The sequence below is a fragment of the Camelus ferus genome, chromosome 5 (assembly GCF_009834535.1).
Source record: "Camelus ferus isolate YT-003-E chromosome 5, BCGSAC_Cfer_1.0, whole genome shotgun sequence".
NCBI classification, from domain to species: Eukaryota; Metazoa; Chordata; class Mammalia; order Artiodactyla; family Camelidae; genus Camelus; species Camelus ferus.
Genome location: NC_045700.1, coordinates 16,979,392 through 17,000,622, shown reverse-complemented (window position 1 = coordinate 17,000,622; position 21,231 = coordinate 16,979,392). Strand labels below are relative to the sequence as shown.

Below are 21,231 nucleotides of genomic sequence, written 5' to 3'. Positions count from 1 at the left end.
CTCTCCAGCTAGGATAGTTTTCCCCTCATATTCGATGAGAACTTAAGGGATGTGTCCCCTTATTTTACTTACTTGTACATGAGCACTTTAAGTAGGGCTTAATTTTAAAATTTTAGTAGCGATTTCAGCATTCTTTAAAATCTGAATCATTATGTCTGATTCTGGAGCAATTAACTTTACATTCAAACCTCTCAAACCCGATGGGGAAAGGGCAGGGACTAAGACAGTTTACGCTATGTATACAGATCACAGTAATGGACACATGAAGTTGGTGTTAACAAACCTACCCCTCTTCTATTGATATAGAATACTGAACTTTATCTTGGAATATTTAGCAGAACCTTCAAAAGTTGTACATTTTTAATAGGCAAGTGTTGGTTCTAAAAGCTTTCTGTTGTTTTGTCTTTCACTGTTTTAAGACACGAAGATTGGAATTACGTTCCTATCAGTTGCCACGTGTTTGCTCCTTTTGTATCTTCCTTTAGGAGGTATAGGTCCTGAAAGAAGACTGAGTGTAGAACGGTGGGGGCTGGGAGGGATAGCATTCACTCAACTAATAAAGGTACATCATTTAATTCAATTCTGGCTGTTATTTGGGTTGGTAGTAGTTTCACTTAATGAACAATAGGGCTCAGGGCTAAGTAACTTTCTTAAGGTCACTCCAACTGGTAGTGGGGAGTTAGGATTGCCATCCAGATGTCTGATTTCAGTGCCCTTTCCCTGCTGCCTCTCAGATTTGTAGTTTATAAATGTAATTGGTTACAACATTAAGGTTTACTCAGAGCAAACAAAACTCCAGAGATGCTGATAAATTCACTGGTCCAGTTAGTGATTTTGATTACTTTAATGGTGTCAAAATCTTTTCATTTTTCACTTAGTAGCAACATTGCCTTCCCTTCTATGACTACCTCCCTTCTCACCATGAACACTGCCCCAGTTTTCAATCACATTCAGAAGTGCACTTCAATACATACTGAAAGGGCCTCACAGTCAACCAAAGGAAATTTAACTTCCCAAGTAAAATCCTACAAGAAGTTCCAACTCAATAGCATCTCTCTAACGTTAACCTACTTTAGCCTTTACACTGTGGCCATTTCTCAGAGGCTGAATTAGGGGAGCTGCCACAGTGGGAAAGAGCGAGCGAGCGAGCGAGCTCTACAGTATAGGGCTGGGGAGTGTACAGCATTCCATTCACTTGCTCCACCCACTCTCCTGCTTGACCACGACAGCAGTCCGGGCCGTGGTGGAATGAGTAGCTCCAAGATAAAAACCCACTAAATCTGCTCAATGAGCATCGAAAGCCTCCATCACCTAGCAGGCCATCTTTATTCCTCAGACTTGCACTGACAAGTATTCAGTTTAGAGCAGCTATGCAATACAGCAACTTGCATTTTGAAAAAGCTTTCCAGGTGATTCAACTCTAAAGCACTAGGGGTGAGCAGTCTGTGTCTTCAATGACGATGAACAAAGTTAACAAGAGTGTTTGTGTATGGCTATGTGAAAAGCTGAAAGGGCAAGCAGTCCCGAGGAAAAGCTGCCATACTTTTCCTGCTGCCATGCCTTTTCACCCTTGTGAAAAACCATGTCTGAAGTCGCCTCTAAAGCAATTGCTCCTACGCATTATGACCTGAAAGACTAAAGAAAACTGATCTTGGGTGTGTGCCTGGACATTTGTAAGGTCTCAATAAGCCTGTTAATTTTATGGCAATATGATGAAAAACCCTCATTTGGTGAAGCCTATATTGCTTTGGGAGGTGGTGTTAGGAGGGAACAGGCAGGTCATACTAGAGTTAAAACAAAAATGTACAATTTTTTCCACTATATTGTAACAGCAGGGAAGAAAAAGAGGGAAGAAACAATGGAGTAGGATGAATTACTAAATGGAATCACTAACTTTGGTTAAATGGAAATCGACTTGGTAATGTTCCTAAGTAAAACTCAAGTTTATTATGTGCTTTAAAAAAAAAAAAAAGCCCTTACTGGTGTTAACACAAAATGAAGACAAATCTTTTATGGTGATTTCAAAGCATTTACTTTACATTTAGGCTTAAAATGCATATTTGAGGAAGTAGCTCTTCTATCCTAGTTCTAGTTTATGAAAGCCATTGCAAGGCTTCCATTTCCTTTCAAGTGGGAGTTGCAAGAAAATTGGTGACGGAGGGAAGAAGGGGTAGGAGAGAGAAGCAATATTAAGCAGTTTATGATTAAAATTTTTCATGGATAATCCCTCTTCCAGACAATTCCAGTTACTCAGTGCTTTTTGTGGAGGTGACGCAATAATGTACACAAGAAAATCCCAAAGTATGAATCAGAATGAAGAACTTAAACTCTGGAAACAGGAGGCAAGCAATGTTCCACACACTCAAGTTTACTGTACCTGGATTGGGCTTCATCACTCTCTCCAATATCCCAAATGTACTTCTATTAGGATTCTCTTCAATGCCACCTATCCTATTTGGCCCTCCTCCATCACCCATGCCTTAAGCCCCACAACTGAACAAACAGGTACTATTACTGACATTGTATAGATTAGGAAATCCAGGCACAAAGTCACACGATTTCCCCAAAGACAGCTACTAAGTGATGGTGTTGAGACTGAAAAATGGACAATCTGATCCCAGTGGCCATAAAAAAAATGGAGTCATCCAAATAAAAAGTAACTTTTATATTAAAGACCTTATTTCCCACATCTCTCAGGGACTGAAAGTTATTTGATTCACATTAACAAGACATGTTAAGAGCCTTGGATTTATGTTGTCAATAAACAAACTTTATTAATAATTCCTTATAATAGATACTCAGCTGAAATTCAATGTCTAATTGAATCATACCATATACACATCTTCCTGTTTTGGATTTTCTATCAGCAAACATCCTATTCAAAAGTCCTTGGGGGTTTTGAGTACATTCAGAAAACAAAATCCCAATTATTGCTGATAATAAATGAGCACATGTGAAGTTTTTAAACTAAGTGAAGCTGCTGGAAAACAGCTTAAAAAAGAATGTACTCTTTACTTAACAACAGGCAAATGAAGTTAAACCAACTACTAAACAGGTTTTAAGTGAGGCTTCTTCCCCAAACTTGGAAATAAAGGAAATTAGCCCTCAGAATTCACTTTTGAGATTAATGGATCACAGCGAACAGGTTAAGTCATGTTTCTGAGATCAAAACTACTCCTAGTCAGACAGCCTTCAAATGTGTCTTGCTTATCAAGCTACCTTAAATTAAGAGATTTCAGGCAGAAAACATACTAGCAAATTAACAGAAAAAGAGAGGTCACAGAAACAAAAGCTGGCTGTGCCCAAATTGACACTGTGGAATAAAGAAATGGATGCACAGTGCCAGAAACTTGAGAGCACTTCAGACCCACTGGCAAGATCATCTCTATAGTAAAGACAGATGGTTCAGAGGCAAACTTCTCTTGTAACACAAATTACTGATTATTTGGCTTACATATGTGCCAATTTATAGCAATCACATTTCAGATTATTAATATAGCTGTGAATTCTCAAATTAACACATTGGTACCATATCTTGGCACCCTAGGAGGGCAGGGACAGAATGAGCTGCTTTTCCAATGCTAAAATCCCTAAGTCAGTCTATATAACCAAATGGGCACACAAGATTAGCATGTGCCACCAAGTCTTCCCCACGTGTGCGATTTGTTGATCTTTCATCTGGATAAATGTAGTTAGTGAATCCTACTGCCTCCCAAGAAAGCTGAGACTGTTGAATCAAGAATTCTTTATAACAAAAGCTCTCAAATTTTCCTCAGCAAAGACATCTTAAAAATCACCTAGCTATTTAAGCACAGCAGGTGAGAAACAACTGTTTTTTCGTTCAGATAAAATATGGGAATGGTGAGATATCTTGACAGTAGAAGTGTCTTTCTTTAGAGATATAACCATGTTTTTAAAAAATCTTTACTTATCTCCATAGTATATGCAAAACCCTAACATATCTAATCAACCAAGGGTACTCAGAGTACATAACAGTGATGCATATGTAAGCAGTAGTTTGTTTCTAAGACTGGTTAAGGAATAAAAACCAGTAATTTAAATTCTCAAATATAACCAAAAAATGTGCTTAAAAATGCTTTTAAGGCAAGACATTTGGTAACTAACAAAAACACTTTAAATTTGGTTATCTGAAGTAGCCCTCAGCTAGCCATTTCTTTAGTTCAAAGACGAGAGATAGGTCAGAAAAGCAAGGTATCCTACATACTCATAATCCGTTGGTACAAAGTAATGTAAGCACCCCTCATGACGTTCTGCATGAAACCACGTATCATGGCAGAAATTTTCTTGTACTCTTTAAGAACTCTAGCCAGAATGAAGCTGCATACAGAGGAAGGTCAAGATGCCCATGTAATGGTTTTCAAAGACAAACTGAGGGGTGACTACAAGACGTTTCAGTATTTAATTATCTGCAAAAACAAACAAAAAAATGAACCTTAGGTAAAACAAGAAACAGGAACTAGGACACTTTGCACGGTCTTACCACGCAAGGATACCACCACCAGTTTTTTTGGTAAAGCAGGCCTCTGAGAATGTTTCTGTGAAAAAAAAAAAAACACTCCTTTGCTTTGGTTCTGAAAGTACTGTATTTTAAAATAGCTAAGGCAAATATTTAGGGGCACAGCTCAATATCAGAAAATTACTTGAAAGAGGTAGAAGTACAGTCTTTCTATGTAATGTGCTTCTGTGTAAAGGTAACACATCTATGATCTAGGGAAAACACAACTAAAAAATGAATCACTCTTTTATAGGATGTTTAAAGATAATGTTTTTTAATAGTTCAAATATTTTTAAAAATCTCATCAAAAATGTATCACCTTAACAGTACTTGCACATGTGGAATTTCACACCTAAATTTGATACTATTTTGGTTTATTTATGGCTACTTACAAGAAGACTCAGTAATAATGTCCATTCATTGGAGTCTTTTTCTTTGGTTGAGCCTATCAGGACCAGGCTGATGAACTACTTTATGCAAATGAGATGGTTAAAGTAAATTCATTGCAATGAACTATAAGGGTTCTCATTTAATGGAAATGAAACTTAAAAGGATTTCCATATTTATCCCCATTGTGGTTTTAGAAGCTAATAACCTGTTCAGAGGTTAAAGAGTTTGAATAGCTCACACAATCCTGTAAAAATTATAACTGGCTGCCCTTTAATAAATAAAGTCATTGTAAAGAATTACATTTACAGAGTGAAAAGTGAATACACAGCATTTCAAATTCAATTTTGGAAGTACTAATAAGTACTGACCCATAACAATATACACTAGCTACCTTTTTAACTGTCCATCATTAGCACCAATAAAGATTCAACAAAATTACCTTTATTCTCACATCTCAAAACAATTCTGCAAATTCTTAGTGAAGTTTAGGTATAGTCACAGACCTTAAATATTCACATTGTTTTCTATGTCATACTGAAAATAAGTTCACTACTTTTCTGGATATTCTTTACAAAATCTTATTAAAATTCCTGGTATCATCACCCCCAATCATACAGTAGCACGACAACTTTATGTCGTTTCACATGATAGCTCCTTAGAGGTTTCACATCTAAATCACCAAGAACAAAACCCTTCCCTCCCTCATCTTGCACTCATCTTAATTCTATACTAGTCCTTGGATTATGTACCACTGTAAAAGTATAACTGTATCAAAATTACCATGTTTATGGATACAATAATATGCCATACAGAGCAATAAAGTTACATGAAATGACAAAGATTACTAAAGTTATGCAAGACAAGAACAAAGTTAGGACATGCTAGCTAGGCAAAGTCCCTAGAAAGAGGCTCCTAGTATCCTAAATTCAAATAACATTGACAAAATAATGAACAATTATCTTAAAAAAATTATAAAGCTACTGGCAAATCAGGTAATTGCTAAATAAAAGTAGAGCACAAGGTTAAACTCTAGTATTTACAACTGCAACATACTTGAGTAAAATTACAATTGTGCACATATCAGTGGCTTTGTAACAAAAATAATTCATATACATAGAGGAAAAATTAAGACAGTTTTCAGTTCAAAAGAAGCTGAATCCAACCCATCTCAAAGATTTACCACAGAATTGAAGATTAGCTGATAAACCAGAGCCATATTACTGGCATTTAAGACAAATTTTTAAACAAGTTTAAGTCTATTGTTTGTTCAGAAGTCAGAAGACTGTGCAAACTTGACCTCAACAGGAATATACTGAGATGTGCAAACAAATGTAAAACCTCCACTAGCTGTTTACCTGGAGGCTGACTTTTTTTTTTTTTTCCTCAGAGCTTCCTGATAACAACTATAAGCTATAAATACAGGTACAGTGCACAGTCAGTCATCTTTTTGTTTTATTTATTATTAGAATATAAAAGAACTGAGATAGCAATAGGTTTAATTTCATTTTTATAAGGAAGACTGTGTTTACCTGAAAAAGAAATATGGCATCACACACAAACACACTTCAGGGGAGGAGTATGTTTAAGAACGTGGTGTTATTCTGAATGCTAAAGGAAAAGCGATTCCTGTTTACTGTTGAAATATGTAGTGTTAAAGTTTTTTATTTAAGAAAAAAACTTACTAATTCTTCACTAATGTAAGTTTTTGTGAATTTAGTTTTCAAATCACAGTCATCTACATAACCATTATTAACAGCTCCGTGTTTATAGTACTGCAACAAGCCAACAAACATTTAAATGCACTTCACATCTAGAGTATGTAAACTTTATTTTTTCCTCTTCAAGCCTTCAGAAAATTAGGGGCTATTTCAGCAGCCAATCTGGTCAGAACCTCTGAAGGCAGAATCAGTGCCTCACAGTGTAAATGACCATCTGTGGCACTGCATACCCATCTGGTAGTGAAGTGTCCCCCTTCAGTGGCTTCCAGTAAGGCCTAGAGTTTAAGGTTAACATGAAAAAGTGCCACCTTTATTTTAGATTAGTGATGGACTCTGACAAGATAAAATAAAGTTATTCTGTATATTGTTATACTTACAAGCAGCTCCAATCCTGAGTATTTATGGTAATATCTAAACATACAAAAATGTATGTACATTTTTCTCCACTTTCTTGTAAACAGTTGTCAGTATACTGTTTTATCCCTTTATCATTGAAACATGCAAATCATACATACAAGTATAAATACACAAAAGAAAACAATTTACACTCATTCAAAAGCCAAGCAACAAAAAATAGCTACAGTATTCAAATTATAAATAACAAATGCTTGAGGCATCTTATATTCCTAGAAGCAGCCAGCCATTCATCCTAATGTTCTTAGCTGCAATTGCAGAAATACTGAGTTTTGCACCTTCCATGCTGTTACAGTATTTATAACACTATCATATGTGGAGATAAAGACTTGTTTACTATAATCTCTTCTTTTCAGAATGAAGAATAAAGCAGCACTTACAAATATTGAAGCAGTGGCAGCAACAGCAGGTGTTAACCACTGCTAGATCAGGAGGAAGTTTTCCATTCTAACAATTTTTAAATTAAAAAAGTAAAGGAAAAATTGACCTAAACAAATGATTACATGTTCATTCCTTGGGCACTTAACAGCGAGTCCAGCATGTCGAATGTGTCTTTGTAGTCCATATGCTGGCTGTTTGTACTGTACTCGTGATTGACATCAGGACCGTTGGTCTCCACTGGCTTCTTGTCCAGTTTCACGAGGGTGCTGAGATGTCCGTAGCCCACCTGGTATGTGACAGGGGGAGGAGGGGGTAAGGGATGGTTAAAAACAGAGTTGTGAGAGGATATATACTGCTTAACAGAGGAGGAAGAACTAGATGAACTACCTGAACTTTTGGAACTTTTGCTCATTTTGGAGTGATGGTTGTGAGATGCATCATTGATATGCAGCTTCTTCCTTGAAGAGCTGGAACTAGAGGAAATGCCATCACTGCTCAGGCCAACAGGACTCCTCAGCACAGTGGGTGGTATTCCATCAGCACTGTGTTTACTGCCCCCACTGCTGCTGCCACTGTACGAGTGGGAATGCTTGTGACTGCCGGGGTGGTGGCGGTTTGAGGGATGCTCCTTGTGCTTCTCCTTATGGTCCCTGCTAACATGTGGGCTTGAGTGCTTGCTCTTCCCACTGCCTTCATCAGAAGAGCTGTGTCTTTCTGAGGAAGAAACTTTTATCTTCATTTTCAGTTCTTCTTTACTGACACTTTTATCAGTGGGGGGTATTGGAATCCGCAATTTCAGTGATCCACTCTTTTCCTTCTTATCTGCCATGTATCTTTCAGGTTTTTCAGCATTTGTAATGGGAATTTTCATTTTAATGGGAGAAGTTACAGAACTGCTGCTGGCTGCCTGGGACTGTACATGTTTGTGCTGCTGTTCTACCTGGGCAGCTATGTAATGATCCCTCACATCCAGATCAAGGGTTTCTAGCTTACGCTTTTCTCTATATTTATCTAAAGACATTTTCTGAGGAATTACTCCAGGAGTAGCAGAAATTGGCCCATGGTGTTTACTGCTCCCTGCTTTATGAGTATAATCTTGCTTAACAGAAGAATGATCAGAAATTTTGTCAGGTCTGTGATGTAATCCTGAATGCAGTGATACAGAAGGTCCCTGCTGGAAGTTGATGTTGTATTGGCTACTAGACAAAGACGTCTCCTGTTTCTGGGAATATATCTGTTCTGTCCTTGCCGACTCTTGATGTTGAGGCCATTCTTGGTGTGATGACAAACCATATGAGGTACTTGGCATTCCTGTTGCTAGCACTGACAAATTATCAGATGTATGGCTGTCTTGAACAGAAATATTTCCTGAATTTAGAGGTACTGGTGCAGGGAATGCTGATGTAGACGGTTTCTGAAAACTTGGGTTTGTAGGCACACCAGTAACACTATCTACTAAAATGGAATTCTGGACCAAAGATGAACCAAGAAGTGGCGTTTCTGATACTTGTCCATCTACTTTTGGTTTCTTAGCCGCCTGAGTAGCCTATTTAAATAAAACACAGAAGAAGCAATGACAGCAAAGGAATTTAATAGAAATTTCTTTGCTTATAAAAATTCTATATTAAATATATGGAAATAAAATCACCTGGGGGTTGACTTTATGTTGCCAGTAAATAAATATCTTGTTTAGAGACATAAAAAGGCTATTAATAGTTGAAAGCACTGGTTTTAGAATTAGACACAGGTTAAATCCTAGCCCAGAATTTGAGAATGGAATTTAACTTGTCTAGCTTTAATTTTCCTGTTTGTGAAATGAGGAGAATATTTCCATTGTAATCACTATGAGAATTAAACAAGAAATTTAGAAAGTATTTATAGAAAAGTCTATCGGACACAGTGGCTGACTACATTATGAGTATATGTAGCTTACGATAGGCTGTGATTATTTAGGAATACTGGAAAAAATACTTAACCACAAAAATTCAAACTGATAAGCTATACAGTTGTTAGATAAGTGATAAATTGATACTCTAGTAAACCTTGCCGATTCTCTTACCCTCCAGTTTCGAATCCTCTTCAACCTACTAGGTGTTTTCTCCAATATTTGCAGAAACTCATGTGTTAGCTCTAAAAATAAAATTTAAATTGAAAATTTAGAAAGTGGTTTTAGATTTAGAATTCTCAAGTGGGCAATATTAAAAAGAAAGCTCAAGAGTTCATCTCTTCACTATCACCCTCCTGATTCAACCATTAGCATATACAGAATTAGACACAATTGTTATTTTCAAAGACAAATCTTAAAAAACAAACAAAACAAAAACCCCACTCTTTCTACATCCCCCTAATTTTACACGCTTACTTAAAAATCTCTGGAAAACTTAGTGGCATTAAAAAAGAATTCCCCCCAAATAGAAAATCTCCATTAGGCAAACAATACAGTGATACTGCTGCAGGCAAGATCTACGAATAGATTCTTTAAAATTAGTGGGCAAAAGTTTAAGGAAAAAGAGGTTATTTGTATAATCCCAAGATACCTTCCACAAGATATTTATTAATTACAAAGAGAAAAGCAGTAACTTTAGGGCCTTAACCAAGTGATAATGATCATATTTGCCAGCAAAAAACATATCAACATGATACCCTTGATAAGATGCACTGAGCACAACCCATTTCTGTGGTATTCTTGCCAAAAAAGCGTAACTTCAATCTAATAATGGGAGAATATCAGACAAACTTCAATTGAGGAACATTCTATAAAATAACTGACTATTATTCTTCAAAATGTCAAGGACATGAAAGAAAAGGAAAGATTGAAAAACTATCAGATTGGAAGAGATTAAAGGGGCATGCTAACCAAACAGATCATAGGATCCTAGAAAAGAAACACTGGGGAAATCTAAATAAAATCTGCAGTTAATAGTATTAAGCCAATGCTATTAACTTCTTGGTTTTGAGAATCATGTATTATAATGAAAGATGTTAACATTAGAGAACCTGGGTGCAGGGTGTAACAGCACAGAAACTGTACTATCTTGCAGTTTCTTTACATTTAAAACCATGTCAAAGTTAAATGAAAAAATTTCTCTACCTATACTCATATAACTTCCCAGCAGTCAATACCATTAATGTATCAGTAAACCACCTTAGTCATATTTTCACAATTTTTTCCCTTAAATTTAGAATTACAATGAGATGAGCCACTTTTCCAAAGTAGTGTAGTTATGATGAATTATAGTTTTCTACTCCAAAATAGTGTCACTAATAAAGTTATTGGCTACTTCCAAGACAAATATTAGTAGTATTAGTTAAATGAATTACAATATCATAAAATATTAAGGCCAATAATAATTTTTCAGTAGAGACTACACAGATTTATTTACCATTTTCAGTGTAAACAGTAAGCTTTTCTATAAACTATTCTAGGCAAATGTTAAGATTGGTAATGAAAATTAAAACAATATAGAATTTGTCTCAAAGAAGCAAAGAATATGCAAAAACCTGGCACCGTTATATGCTCACAAGCAGTGACAACTAATTACTGCTAATGTCTCAAGAGCTTTTTGATCCAGTTTGGATGAAAAAATCTAATGCCTGTACTATTATGCCTGTACTATTTTTTCTTCATTTGAAAAAAAGACCACTTTTCTACTTGGATACTAGTAAATCCAGCAGATACATAATGCCTTTGGGTCCAAAATTAACAAATTATTTTGACTCAATTTCTTCAACAGCTTGGTTATCAAAGATTAAATGCACATAAATTTCTGGTTTAAAACCTGGTACAGCAGCAGGCACAAAATGTAAATAAGCTTTGGTTTTCTTTTTTAAAGTATCTTCTATTAAGAATTATAGCGGAGAAACAAAATAATCTATTAAATAATTACTGCTAGTTTAAGTAATTAGCTACATGCACAAAAATCACAATATGATGCTTAAAATAGAGGCTCTTCTCCCTCAAAGCTAATATACAGAAAAAATTCGAAATACAAAAAATACCAGGGTTTGTTACTAATCATAAAAACAAACTGAAACCCACAAACTCCCCTTGCAGATAAGTCAAGTATAAGCCAATGTTGTTTTTTGGCTCAGTCATTAAATAAATTATTTCAGTAAACACTGATGCTTCAGATACCATGATATAATTCAGATATTCTTAAAATCTTAAATTTTGTTACTTCATTTTTTTTTTATCAAAACAGAGAAAAAGCTGCTATATAATACGTGGAAATTTTCAGTGTGTTAACTGTCCAAGACTCCTATTCAGTGGTTCTCCAAAAGAATAATGAACTTAATCCTTTTCAGAATAGAAGCAAAGGGATATTGTTCTGTCAAAAAAATCCCAAAACACACACAAAAAACACTTTACCTACAACTGAAGAACAGGATAAAAGGTAGATTACTTGATTTTTGTGAGCTTCATTTTAGCATACACACAAATTATTTTTATTAAAATGATGACTACTATATCTTATCAACTGCTAAAGTAAGATGGCGGCATAGTTAACCTCGTTTCAAATCATATATGGAAAAAAAAGCCTCCACTGTTTTTAGAAGATGTTATTTCAACTCACTGAAGATCTCCATGTACTCTGGATAAACTTTAAAAAACCTCTGGTAAGAAAAAGAGGATAATCATGTGGCAGTAATACAGCATGAGATATATACTCCAGGAGAAATTTTTCAGGGAAGAAAAAGGCTTAGAAAATCAAGAGATCTGACAAAAAAGAATATTTTACCACAAGGGTAGGCAAACTATCACCAGTAAGCCAACTACGTCCTGCATCCTGTTTTTATAAATAAAGTTATCCTGGAACACAACCATTCATTTACAAGTTGCCCATGGCTGCTTTCCAGCTATGGTGGCACAGTTGTCTAGTTGCATAGACAGAACAGCCCACAAACTCTATAATAGTTACTGTTTGGCTCTTCACAGAAAAGGCTGCAGACCCTTAAAGAAATTTCTATCTTAAAGAAGCATCTAAGATATTAATGGAATAAAGCCATAAAACTCTCTCACTTTATGTAACAGATGTCCTGTAAATCCAATTTTCTCATTAGCTTCTATTTTGTAAAGGAAGTTGGGGAAAGCCCACAAAAAGAATAAGCTGAAAATCTAATATACCAGTTTAAGAGTGTGTGTGTGTGTGTGTGTATGAAATGCTACCTGGTTAAAATGTCTTAACCCCCAAGAATCTTGTACCACTGGCCAGCTTTTCTTATTTCTCAAACACAAAAATTTCTTATCAGGAGATGCCCTCCCCCAGTTCCAGGTTTGTAATTTACAGAGCTTATAACAACAATTTTTCCAGGTCAATCCATAACTTATTAATGCAAGGCAACAATGACACACTTCACCATCACTGGAACAACAGAGAAAGGAATATTACCATGAAAATACCTATAGCTCACTGGTCACATCTTTAACAGTAATACCTGACTTTGTGTGTATACATATTAAACTCAACAAAATTAGTGTACTTTAAATTAGGTATTCTTGTACTATCTACCTGCAGCATTATAAATCATATTTCTTTGAAAAATCTTGAAAGTGCTTTAAATATTCAGTGGTAGTTAATATACTATTTTTTTTTAGGCTAATGAATCCTTATTTTCATCCTGTTCATTTAATCATGTAATTATACTTTTAAAGTCTATTCCCAAACTGTTAATAGCATCAAAATAACTACAGGGGGAAGGAGGATGCTGGATGGGCCAGAACTGGTAACTATTCAATTGGGCATGAGTATATGCCCAATTTTTTCAAACCTATACAGAATAAGAGAAAATTTTAAATGTATAATAAAAAGAAAAAAATTCAATGTTAAAAAAGATTTATTTTTCTCTACTTACCATCTAGTAATTCCAGAGTAACTGTAGGATCCACATATTCCCACCAATGTTTTCCATCAGTTGACACAGGAATCTCCCAATTGGACCATTTGCAAGCCAAATGAATGCATACACATGCTATCACTGTTGGTTTGTACTGAAGACAGAAGGTTGTAAGATGCAGACTGTTGTGGAGCAGGTTTGAAAATGAAGAGTCATAGAAATTCAAACATGTAAAACAAAGAAAAACATTTACCAATAAGATTACAGCAAAAACAGAATTACAAAGGTTTTCTTCTTCAAATCTAGAGTACAAAACTTTATTAAATTAAAAGCTAACATTTTAACACTTTTTATGACTATTCATAAAAATTTGAATACTAAAAAATCTATATATATTATAAACATTTTCACGCTTACTCCTCAGAGTATATTATTTTATTAATACTAATATATTACTATTTCTAAATTTTGCTTTACACCTAAATTCGAAGTATTTTTTACTTCTTTATTACATTTCCAATAATTACTATATACAAGTATAATGCTTTAAACTTTTTTTTGATATTTTTGTTTGTTTTGTAACAATATGGCAAAAAAGCAAAGAAAAAGCAGAAGACTTAAAACTGACAAAGTAATTTCAACATCACATTAAAATCAGGGATTCTACCATTTAATGTAGCTTAACATAATTAATTCTCAAGTAAGTTGAAGAGAATTTAATACTTATCTATGTAAACCTATCTTCTCATTAAAGCCAGAGAAAACTTACCTTTTGCTGAACAGCTTCAAGGCCCAATGTTGCTAAATACTACAAAAACAGTATCTCTCTCCTTTCATGACACGCCAAAAACTGGGCATGTAACATGTCACAGCTAGCCCTTTCTAACCAAAGTTTTAAATTTAAGGGATTTTTTTGCCTTGTTGTTCAGAATTTCTAGGGATAGAGGTTAAATCCCAACAACACGTATCTAAGAAAATATACTTGTTTTTGCCAATCTAACCTTTCAAATAAAACTTAACAGTGTCACAAGAAATTAAGGACTACATAAAGCTAGTTTGGTCCACTCCTCCGCAATGACCCATTTAAAAAACAAATTTAAATCATTAATGTCATCAATCCAGAACAAAATTATGTATTAGATATGAAAGGCTTTTAAAAAACTATTCTTCCAGTTCAGCTTCAGAATCGATGTAAATGTTTACTGATCAACCACAAACCCATGCCATACTTTTTATTTATACAAGCTGAAGAGGAAGTAAGTTTTTTTAAAGCAAAAATTACACTTATGCAAATCAAGGCACTGATAGGACTTGACTACTACTAATTTACTACTGGTGGGTATTATCTGGAAAAAAAAAATACCCCAGTTATATAAATTTTATTTACTAAATATACTTTAATGATTATTTTAAAGTTAAGATTGGATCAACGTGAAATTTTTAAAAATTGTCATTTAACTATAATTGTAAACTAAAAATAGCTTTATACTTACCAAGTTGCTCGAATTTCTACGTTAAGTTTAGCTCTTTGTAATCTTTAGCTGCTATTCAGGCTACCAATTTTAGACTTATGCACTCACAAATCGAGAATATGTCATCAGAAAGCACCACTACACTTCACATTGTGCATTTAACCCCTCTGTGCCAAAAGTCCCTTGTACAATACACCGCAAAGCAGACAGGAAGGTACCACCACAGGAGATGGTCCAGTCTCCTGTTGCAACAAGGGTAAGAGACACATTGAGGGGGCCCTGCATTAAAGGAAGCTATAGTGTGCTACAACAGTGCAACAAAGAGGGTCAGGATAACAACCTGTTGGTAGCCATGAAATAGGATGTCTGTGCCAAATCCTTGCTTGCTGTAAGAAAAGAAAAAAAACGAAAACAGTACTGTCAGCTTTAACGTGCTACCATTGAAAAGTTCTCAACACAACAAAAACTTCAAAGATTTGGACACAAAAAGTAAATTTTACTTACTACTTACAAACATCACAAGAGCGCCATCATTTTCTATACTACTGAAAATCTTCAACAACATTCACTCAAATGTTTCTTGCTATCCCCCAAAGATCTGAGAAACAAGCCGATTTGCTTTTAGCTAGCCAGTTACAAGGGCTAAACTTGTTACTAAGTTAAGCATCTAGTCAGCTAAAAGTTGCAATAAAGCATTCTCCTGGATTTAAAAAAAAAAAAAGAAGAAGAAGAAGAAAAGATTTTGAAGTCTAACACAAAATACAAAGAGTTGCCTGCCAGACTTAATCCTGATTGTCATCATATTTAAGTTGGCTTAAGTACTTTCACCAAAAGAAACAAAAGAAAACAAAACAAAACAAACCCCCACCCCTGAAACTCAGAGCACAAACTGAGTTTTTCATCACGCTACTAAGCATCAAGAGAATAACCCAGAAACATCATAAGGATGTAGACATAGAAAATGCCACTGTATCATTTTTAATTATATAATCCAATTAATGACAACTTTAGAAAAGATACAAGTCTAGAAGGAATCAGGATGATTCAATACTGGTCCCCAGTAGAAAAGCAATTTTTAACTAGCTTCTTAAGACGCTGAAATTGAAAACAGTCCCCCGCTCCCTTATTCTACTTCTTATTCTTCCCAACAGGGTGCCTCTGCCCCCCCCCCTTTTCCAGGTATATTCATCATCACTGATGTATCTTTCCCCTCTGCTCACCTAGGATCAGTTCACCTCAACTCATCCCTCTCTAACAGGTCTCAACATTCCTTGCCCCCCTCCTATTTTCATTCGTGGCACCTGTTATTCCCCCGCTGCCCCATGTGGATCATCAACATAAAGGTTTACAAAAGGGATTTGGGTTTAGCAGAGTTGTGCTAAGGAAGAGTGTCAAAGCATCAGATGTCTTGGAGGCAGTGTGACTTAAGTATGGCATTCTTTCCTGGTGGGGAGGGAAGGAGAAATCACAGAAATGAAAGGTCCCTGTAAAATGACATTAGCCAATTCTGCAGCAAAGTAGCATAATAACTTTCTCATCTCCGGGGGTTGGGGTAGGGATGGGTGGGGTGGGGTGGGGGGGAGGGAGGACTTAGAAAAAAACACACATTTACCCCACCCCCATCCCACAAAAGAATCAAAATAATCAAAATATTCAGAGAAGGAAGTAAAAATAATTTTCAATTGCCATTGCAGTTTTCTTTCTTTCTTTCTTTCTTTTTTTTTTTAACATTTTTTATTGATTTATAATCATTTTACAATGTTGTGTCAAGCCATTGCAGTTTTCACCTCAGAATATATGAACTTTCAGTATCCTATTAAAAGTCACTGCAACAGAGAGGAATGTAGGGAAAATGTTCTGCTGTTAGCTGAAAGTGGTTTTAGGGCAAAAGAAAAAATATATCAAACATGAAAGAACATTTTAAAATGGAGTGAGATGTAAATTACAGTTACTTGAAATGTTAGTCAGACAAAATGAAGTTAAACATACATGGGATTTGTACTAAAATTTAAGAATCAGTCACATTTTAAACATTAATAATAAAAAAATCACAGTTAAATATTTTACTTTGGATATATGTCAAATTTAGTTTTTATACATGTTTGAACTTTACTACTCAATTTTGCAAATAAATGGGCTTTATGTCTCTAGCTTCTTTAGAAAGCACTTAAGAGACAGCTGACTCAAATGTCACAATAATACTAAGCAAAAAATTCAGTTTCATTTCCTACTAAGTATGTACATACATATATTTTCACCTATATTAATATCTTCCTTCAGTATCTTTCTTTACCAAGCTCAGCTTAAGGCAAATATATGGCTCTCCATTATTCAGACAAAAGAGCTTACCCTTGAAAGTTTTCAGGAAAACAAAACTTCTCTAAAGCTTTTTTTTTCTTAATTCAACATTCAGTTTTTCTATACACTATTTCTCTATACAACTCTATACTACACTTTAATACTGAGGATGAGAAAGTGTTATAAAAATATAACTATGAAGAATAGGAACCATAATTAAATATGTTCTAGTTTACAAATGGTAACATGTACTATTAGAATTAAAAGATATATAAACGGGATTTTTATAACTCCAGTTTTTAACAATGACAACTGTGGTACCAGATAACACGTCTTTTTTTTTTTAATGTAGTCATTACATAATGAAATCCTACCTAGGTATAAAATGAATTCAATTTGGAATATATAAAATATGAGAACATTTAGGAAAACACTAAAAAACAAGGCCTTCAAAAGTCTTACCCAATTTGTTTAGAATAAACCTAAAGCCTGATGGTAAAAGAAACTGCAAAATTTCATTTTCAAAAAGAAGTAACAGAAAAAGGCACACTAAAAGTTCCAAGTGGTTGCTATTAGTACACAACACTTTAAATGGTAAACAGGCAAGTAGAAATAACAGTACTGCATGCATCTGTGTGAAAAATATTTCTAGAGATATGAAGACATAGGATGTATTAACAAGAGCAGAACAACATATACCAACATGCTTTATAAGGAGTAAAGCAAACAATACAAAAACTTTGTATTCCTGTTTATAAAAGGTTTAACAGGTACATCACATGCTGTTACGTATCATGCTATATAATAATTTACTCACTACACATAAAAAGGAAATCATTTTTAATAATGATAAAGATTTTTAAAATGTATTAAATCAATTTTATTCAAATGAACATGGGCAAAACATTCCCAAAGATGACAAATCCGCCAAGAAAGCCATTTTTTATTTGAAAGTTTGAAATTGGCCTCCAAACTCAAACTATAATCACTTTTCAACAAGTCAATGCAAGTTTGACATAAACTGGAAATTAACACTATCTTACGCACCTATATGTTAAATAGTTACATCTTAAATACAAACTGAAATGGGATAGGCACAGCCCAATGGGAAGGTAGAAAGAATCTAAATATTTGGAAGCCCTCCAATTTTTAGTGAAATGAGACACTCACTTAAATTTAAAGGAAGCTAATTCACCAGGAAGGACCACAAATAGAAGTTGATGAATAAGCAGAACACTGAAAAATAATGTTTCAAATGACATTTCCCCCATTTTAATAAAACTCAAGAAAAGGACAGAAGAACAAAATAGCACTCAAATCATTACAGACATTAAAAAGTATTAATACTTAATTTAGAAGTTTCAAAGATCACTTACCTCTTACTAACTGGGTACATTTCACCACATCTGTGTGTGGGTGTTCAATGGTGATCTCAAAACCTGAAATGAAAAGCACTTTTTTCCCAATCACCACTACAATATTTGTCTGAAAAATGCCACTCATCACACAACCATAAATGTATATTTTTTCATCATTAAGAAAATCCAAAGACAAGTTAGTTTCTCATCACTGACACACTCATTATACCTTCAATGATGAGAAACAGTATCTTCTCAAAAATAATGTTCCAATTACAAAGACTGAAGTTATTCATAGGTTAGTATTTATTCAAAATTCATAATTACAATTAGTTTGAGATTATCTTCAAGTTAAAAACAGCCTAAAATCATGACAAATACAATTATTAAGCGTGTTCCACAGTTTAAGGAGTGGATTCCAACTATGTAACATATTCCTACTCTTTCTTTCAGATGTAAAAAGAACATTTTTCATAAATGTAAGTTTTGGGTCACAAGGGAAAAAATGACCATTTAAATGATATGGCCCTTTTATTTTTTCAGTGTGCCTTAGATCAAAGGGATTCAACCATTTAGCTTGTAACTACATTTCATTACTAATAAAAATAAAATTGTTAAGCAAGCAAACCTTCTAGGTCTCAAGATCAAATCATTGTTTCTAAAACCAAAGATGAAATGTTGAAAAGCTTTTAATGTCCAATCAACCCCTTAGGTAAAGCAGGGTTTTTCCTTTTTTTTTTTTTTAAATAAAAAAGTGGAGGTCATTATACAGTACCTCCAGAAGTAGTAAATGAATAACATCCTAATAAATAATCTGGATTTATAAAGTTATTGTATGGTCTAATCATATTTCTACTGTTACTAAAGCTGTAAAATCACACTTTACTGAAAGCCATAGAATTTTATCTTATAAATTCTAATGTTCTCCCTTAAAATAATGCTATCCATTCTTCGTATTTAAGAATCTGTCAACAATATGAATATGATTCAATGATTTTATGTAATAAAATAACTAATTTAAAAACAACAGTAACATGCTAAATCACTGGATTTGGAGAGAGTAAGATTCTCACTTTTGTTTTTATATTATAAAAACTTTCAACAAGTTATGTGTGTTTCATACAAGCTACTTTTGTCATAAGAAGAATCTGTCATGATGGGAAGCTATGATTATTAGACTTCTATTCAACACTTGGGAATGATGCATAAATAAGATAAAAATAACTACATAATAAATAATGATTATTTATAAAACACACTATGTCGTGATTTTTTAAAAACATTATCTTTCATCTTCAAATTCTTAATGTTCAGGTGGGCATTACTGTTCCACCTTGCACATACAGAATGGAGGTACAAAAGGTAAAGGAACTTTGACGAAGTTTACAAAGCAAGCCAGAGGTCTATAGATTTAAGTGCAGATCTCCATAAAGCCTACGTTCTCCCCCCCAGCACCTTCCTAGGTCCTTCTAGAAGTAATATATGACTTTATATAGTCAAAACCTTCTTTTTAGGCCTAATCTCCTCATAAGATTACAATAAATAATTTTTACAGACTACTTAAGTTGCACAAATCTTGCAGACAATGTAATTTTTAGAAAAGGATTAAGAACACTTAAATAACTATGTTACATTAAAAATGATGTGATAAATTCATTAATACTGATTATAAGCTCTAGTACAGCAGGACTGCCATGTTATGTTTATAAACATTAAAATAATATGCAGTAGCCCTAAAGGATCATATTATGAATCCAGAATGAAGCATAGTGTCAAATATCTGAACACATAAGATATCACACTGAAGGCTATGTTTATCATTCAATTAAATTATGCTAAATGACATTAAATTTTTAAAAACGACTTCCTTGTAATCAAGCAGTACTCTTCTGGCCCCAAATCTTATTTTCAAATGAAACTTTTTTCAATGATAAAAATTATTCCAGAAATCTTTTCCTTTATTTATTACACTGAAGAACACCCACAAAAATACTGACATACGTACCTAGGGTTTGTAGCATTATGGTTTCAAGTAAAACCAGTTCTTGAGTCTGTTGAAGGTAAGCCTGCCAGGTAAAAATAATAATATTAAAATGCTTGGTAAATATAACACTAGACTATGGGATTGTTAAATCTCATAAGAATTATAGACTGATTACAAACAAATCAATTTGGAAATAGGAAGAAAATAAATTGAGGGTGATAGAGAAAACCTGTTTTCTGTGACAAGTCTAAACAGAATTACTTCTAATACAGGAAACATAAACAAAGCAAAAGACAAAAAAAACAACCTAAAGATAATGATAATATGAAAGGGGGTAGTTTAAATGAAAAAAGAGATCTCCAGCCTATAAAGTAAAACTTTACCTAGGCATTGGCACTTCAAGACACACTAAGGACAGGAAGCACCAACCCAAGTAAGAATGTCAAATTCAAACTGACCTTTAAAGAAAAGGCTTATCAACTAACTCACTCTAGGATATTTCATGTGGTAATTCCTTGACCATCATAGTAAGTCAGTGAGTTATTTTTAGAATTAACTTTCTCTCTTTAGAAAAGACAAAATAAAATAAAAACAAACCCTCAAATTTTCATATTAAAAGAAAAAAATTTTAGAAGTAAAATACCAAAACAATGTACCATACACTGTTGGGGACAAAAATAGAGGATCTTCTCCCTCAATTTCAGTAAGTCATTCCCCAAATGCAACTACTTGGAGAATAAAGGTATGAAAAACTTTCTGTCATTTCAGTCTTAGATCATGAAAAATGACTAAGGTGATAAGAAAATAATTTCTTATATATAAATATTCATCTATGTAAGGACATATTGCTAAACTCGGAGTGAAA

General features: G+C 34.1%; 1 protein-coding gene across 6 annotated transcripts in view; it reads right to left on the bottom strand.

Moving 5' to 3' along the window:
• Positions 1 to 4,766: 4,766 nt before the first annotated feature.
• Positions 4,767 to 21,231, bottom strand: part of CCNT2 (cyclin T2) — a 38,605-nt gene continuing 22,140 nt past the window's right edge. For 2 of the 6 annotated variants that reach the window (XM_006186782.3, XM_032479336.1), the window contains exons 4-9: positions 20,388 to 20,448; positions 18,401 to 18,463; positions 15,067 to 15,112; positions 13,273 to 13,436; positions 9,479 to 9,549; positions 4,767 to 8,965 (exon numbers count right to left, since the gene is read on the bottom strand). In XM_006186782.3, coding sequence (XP_006186844.1) covers positions 7,538 to 8,965; positions 9,479 to 9,549; positions 13,273 to 13,436; positions 15,067 to 15,112; positions 18,401 to 18,463; positions 20,388 to 20,448 — 1,833 coding nt within the window. In that variant the 3' untranslated portion in view covers positions 4,767 to 7,537. The other 4 variants (XM_006186783.3, XM_014560959.2, XM_032479338.1 and 1 more) reach the window with 4 other exon arrangements.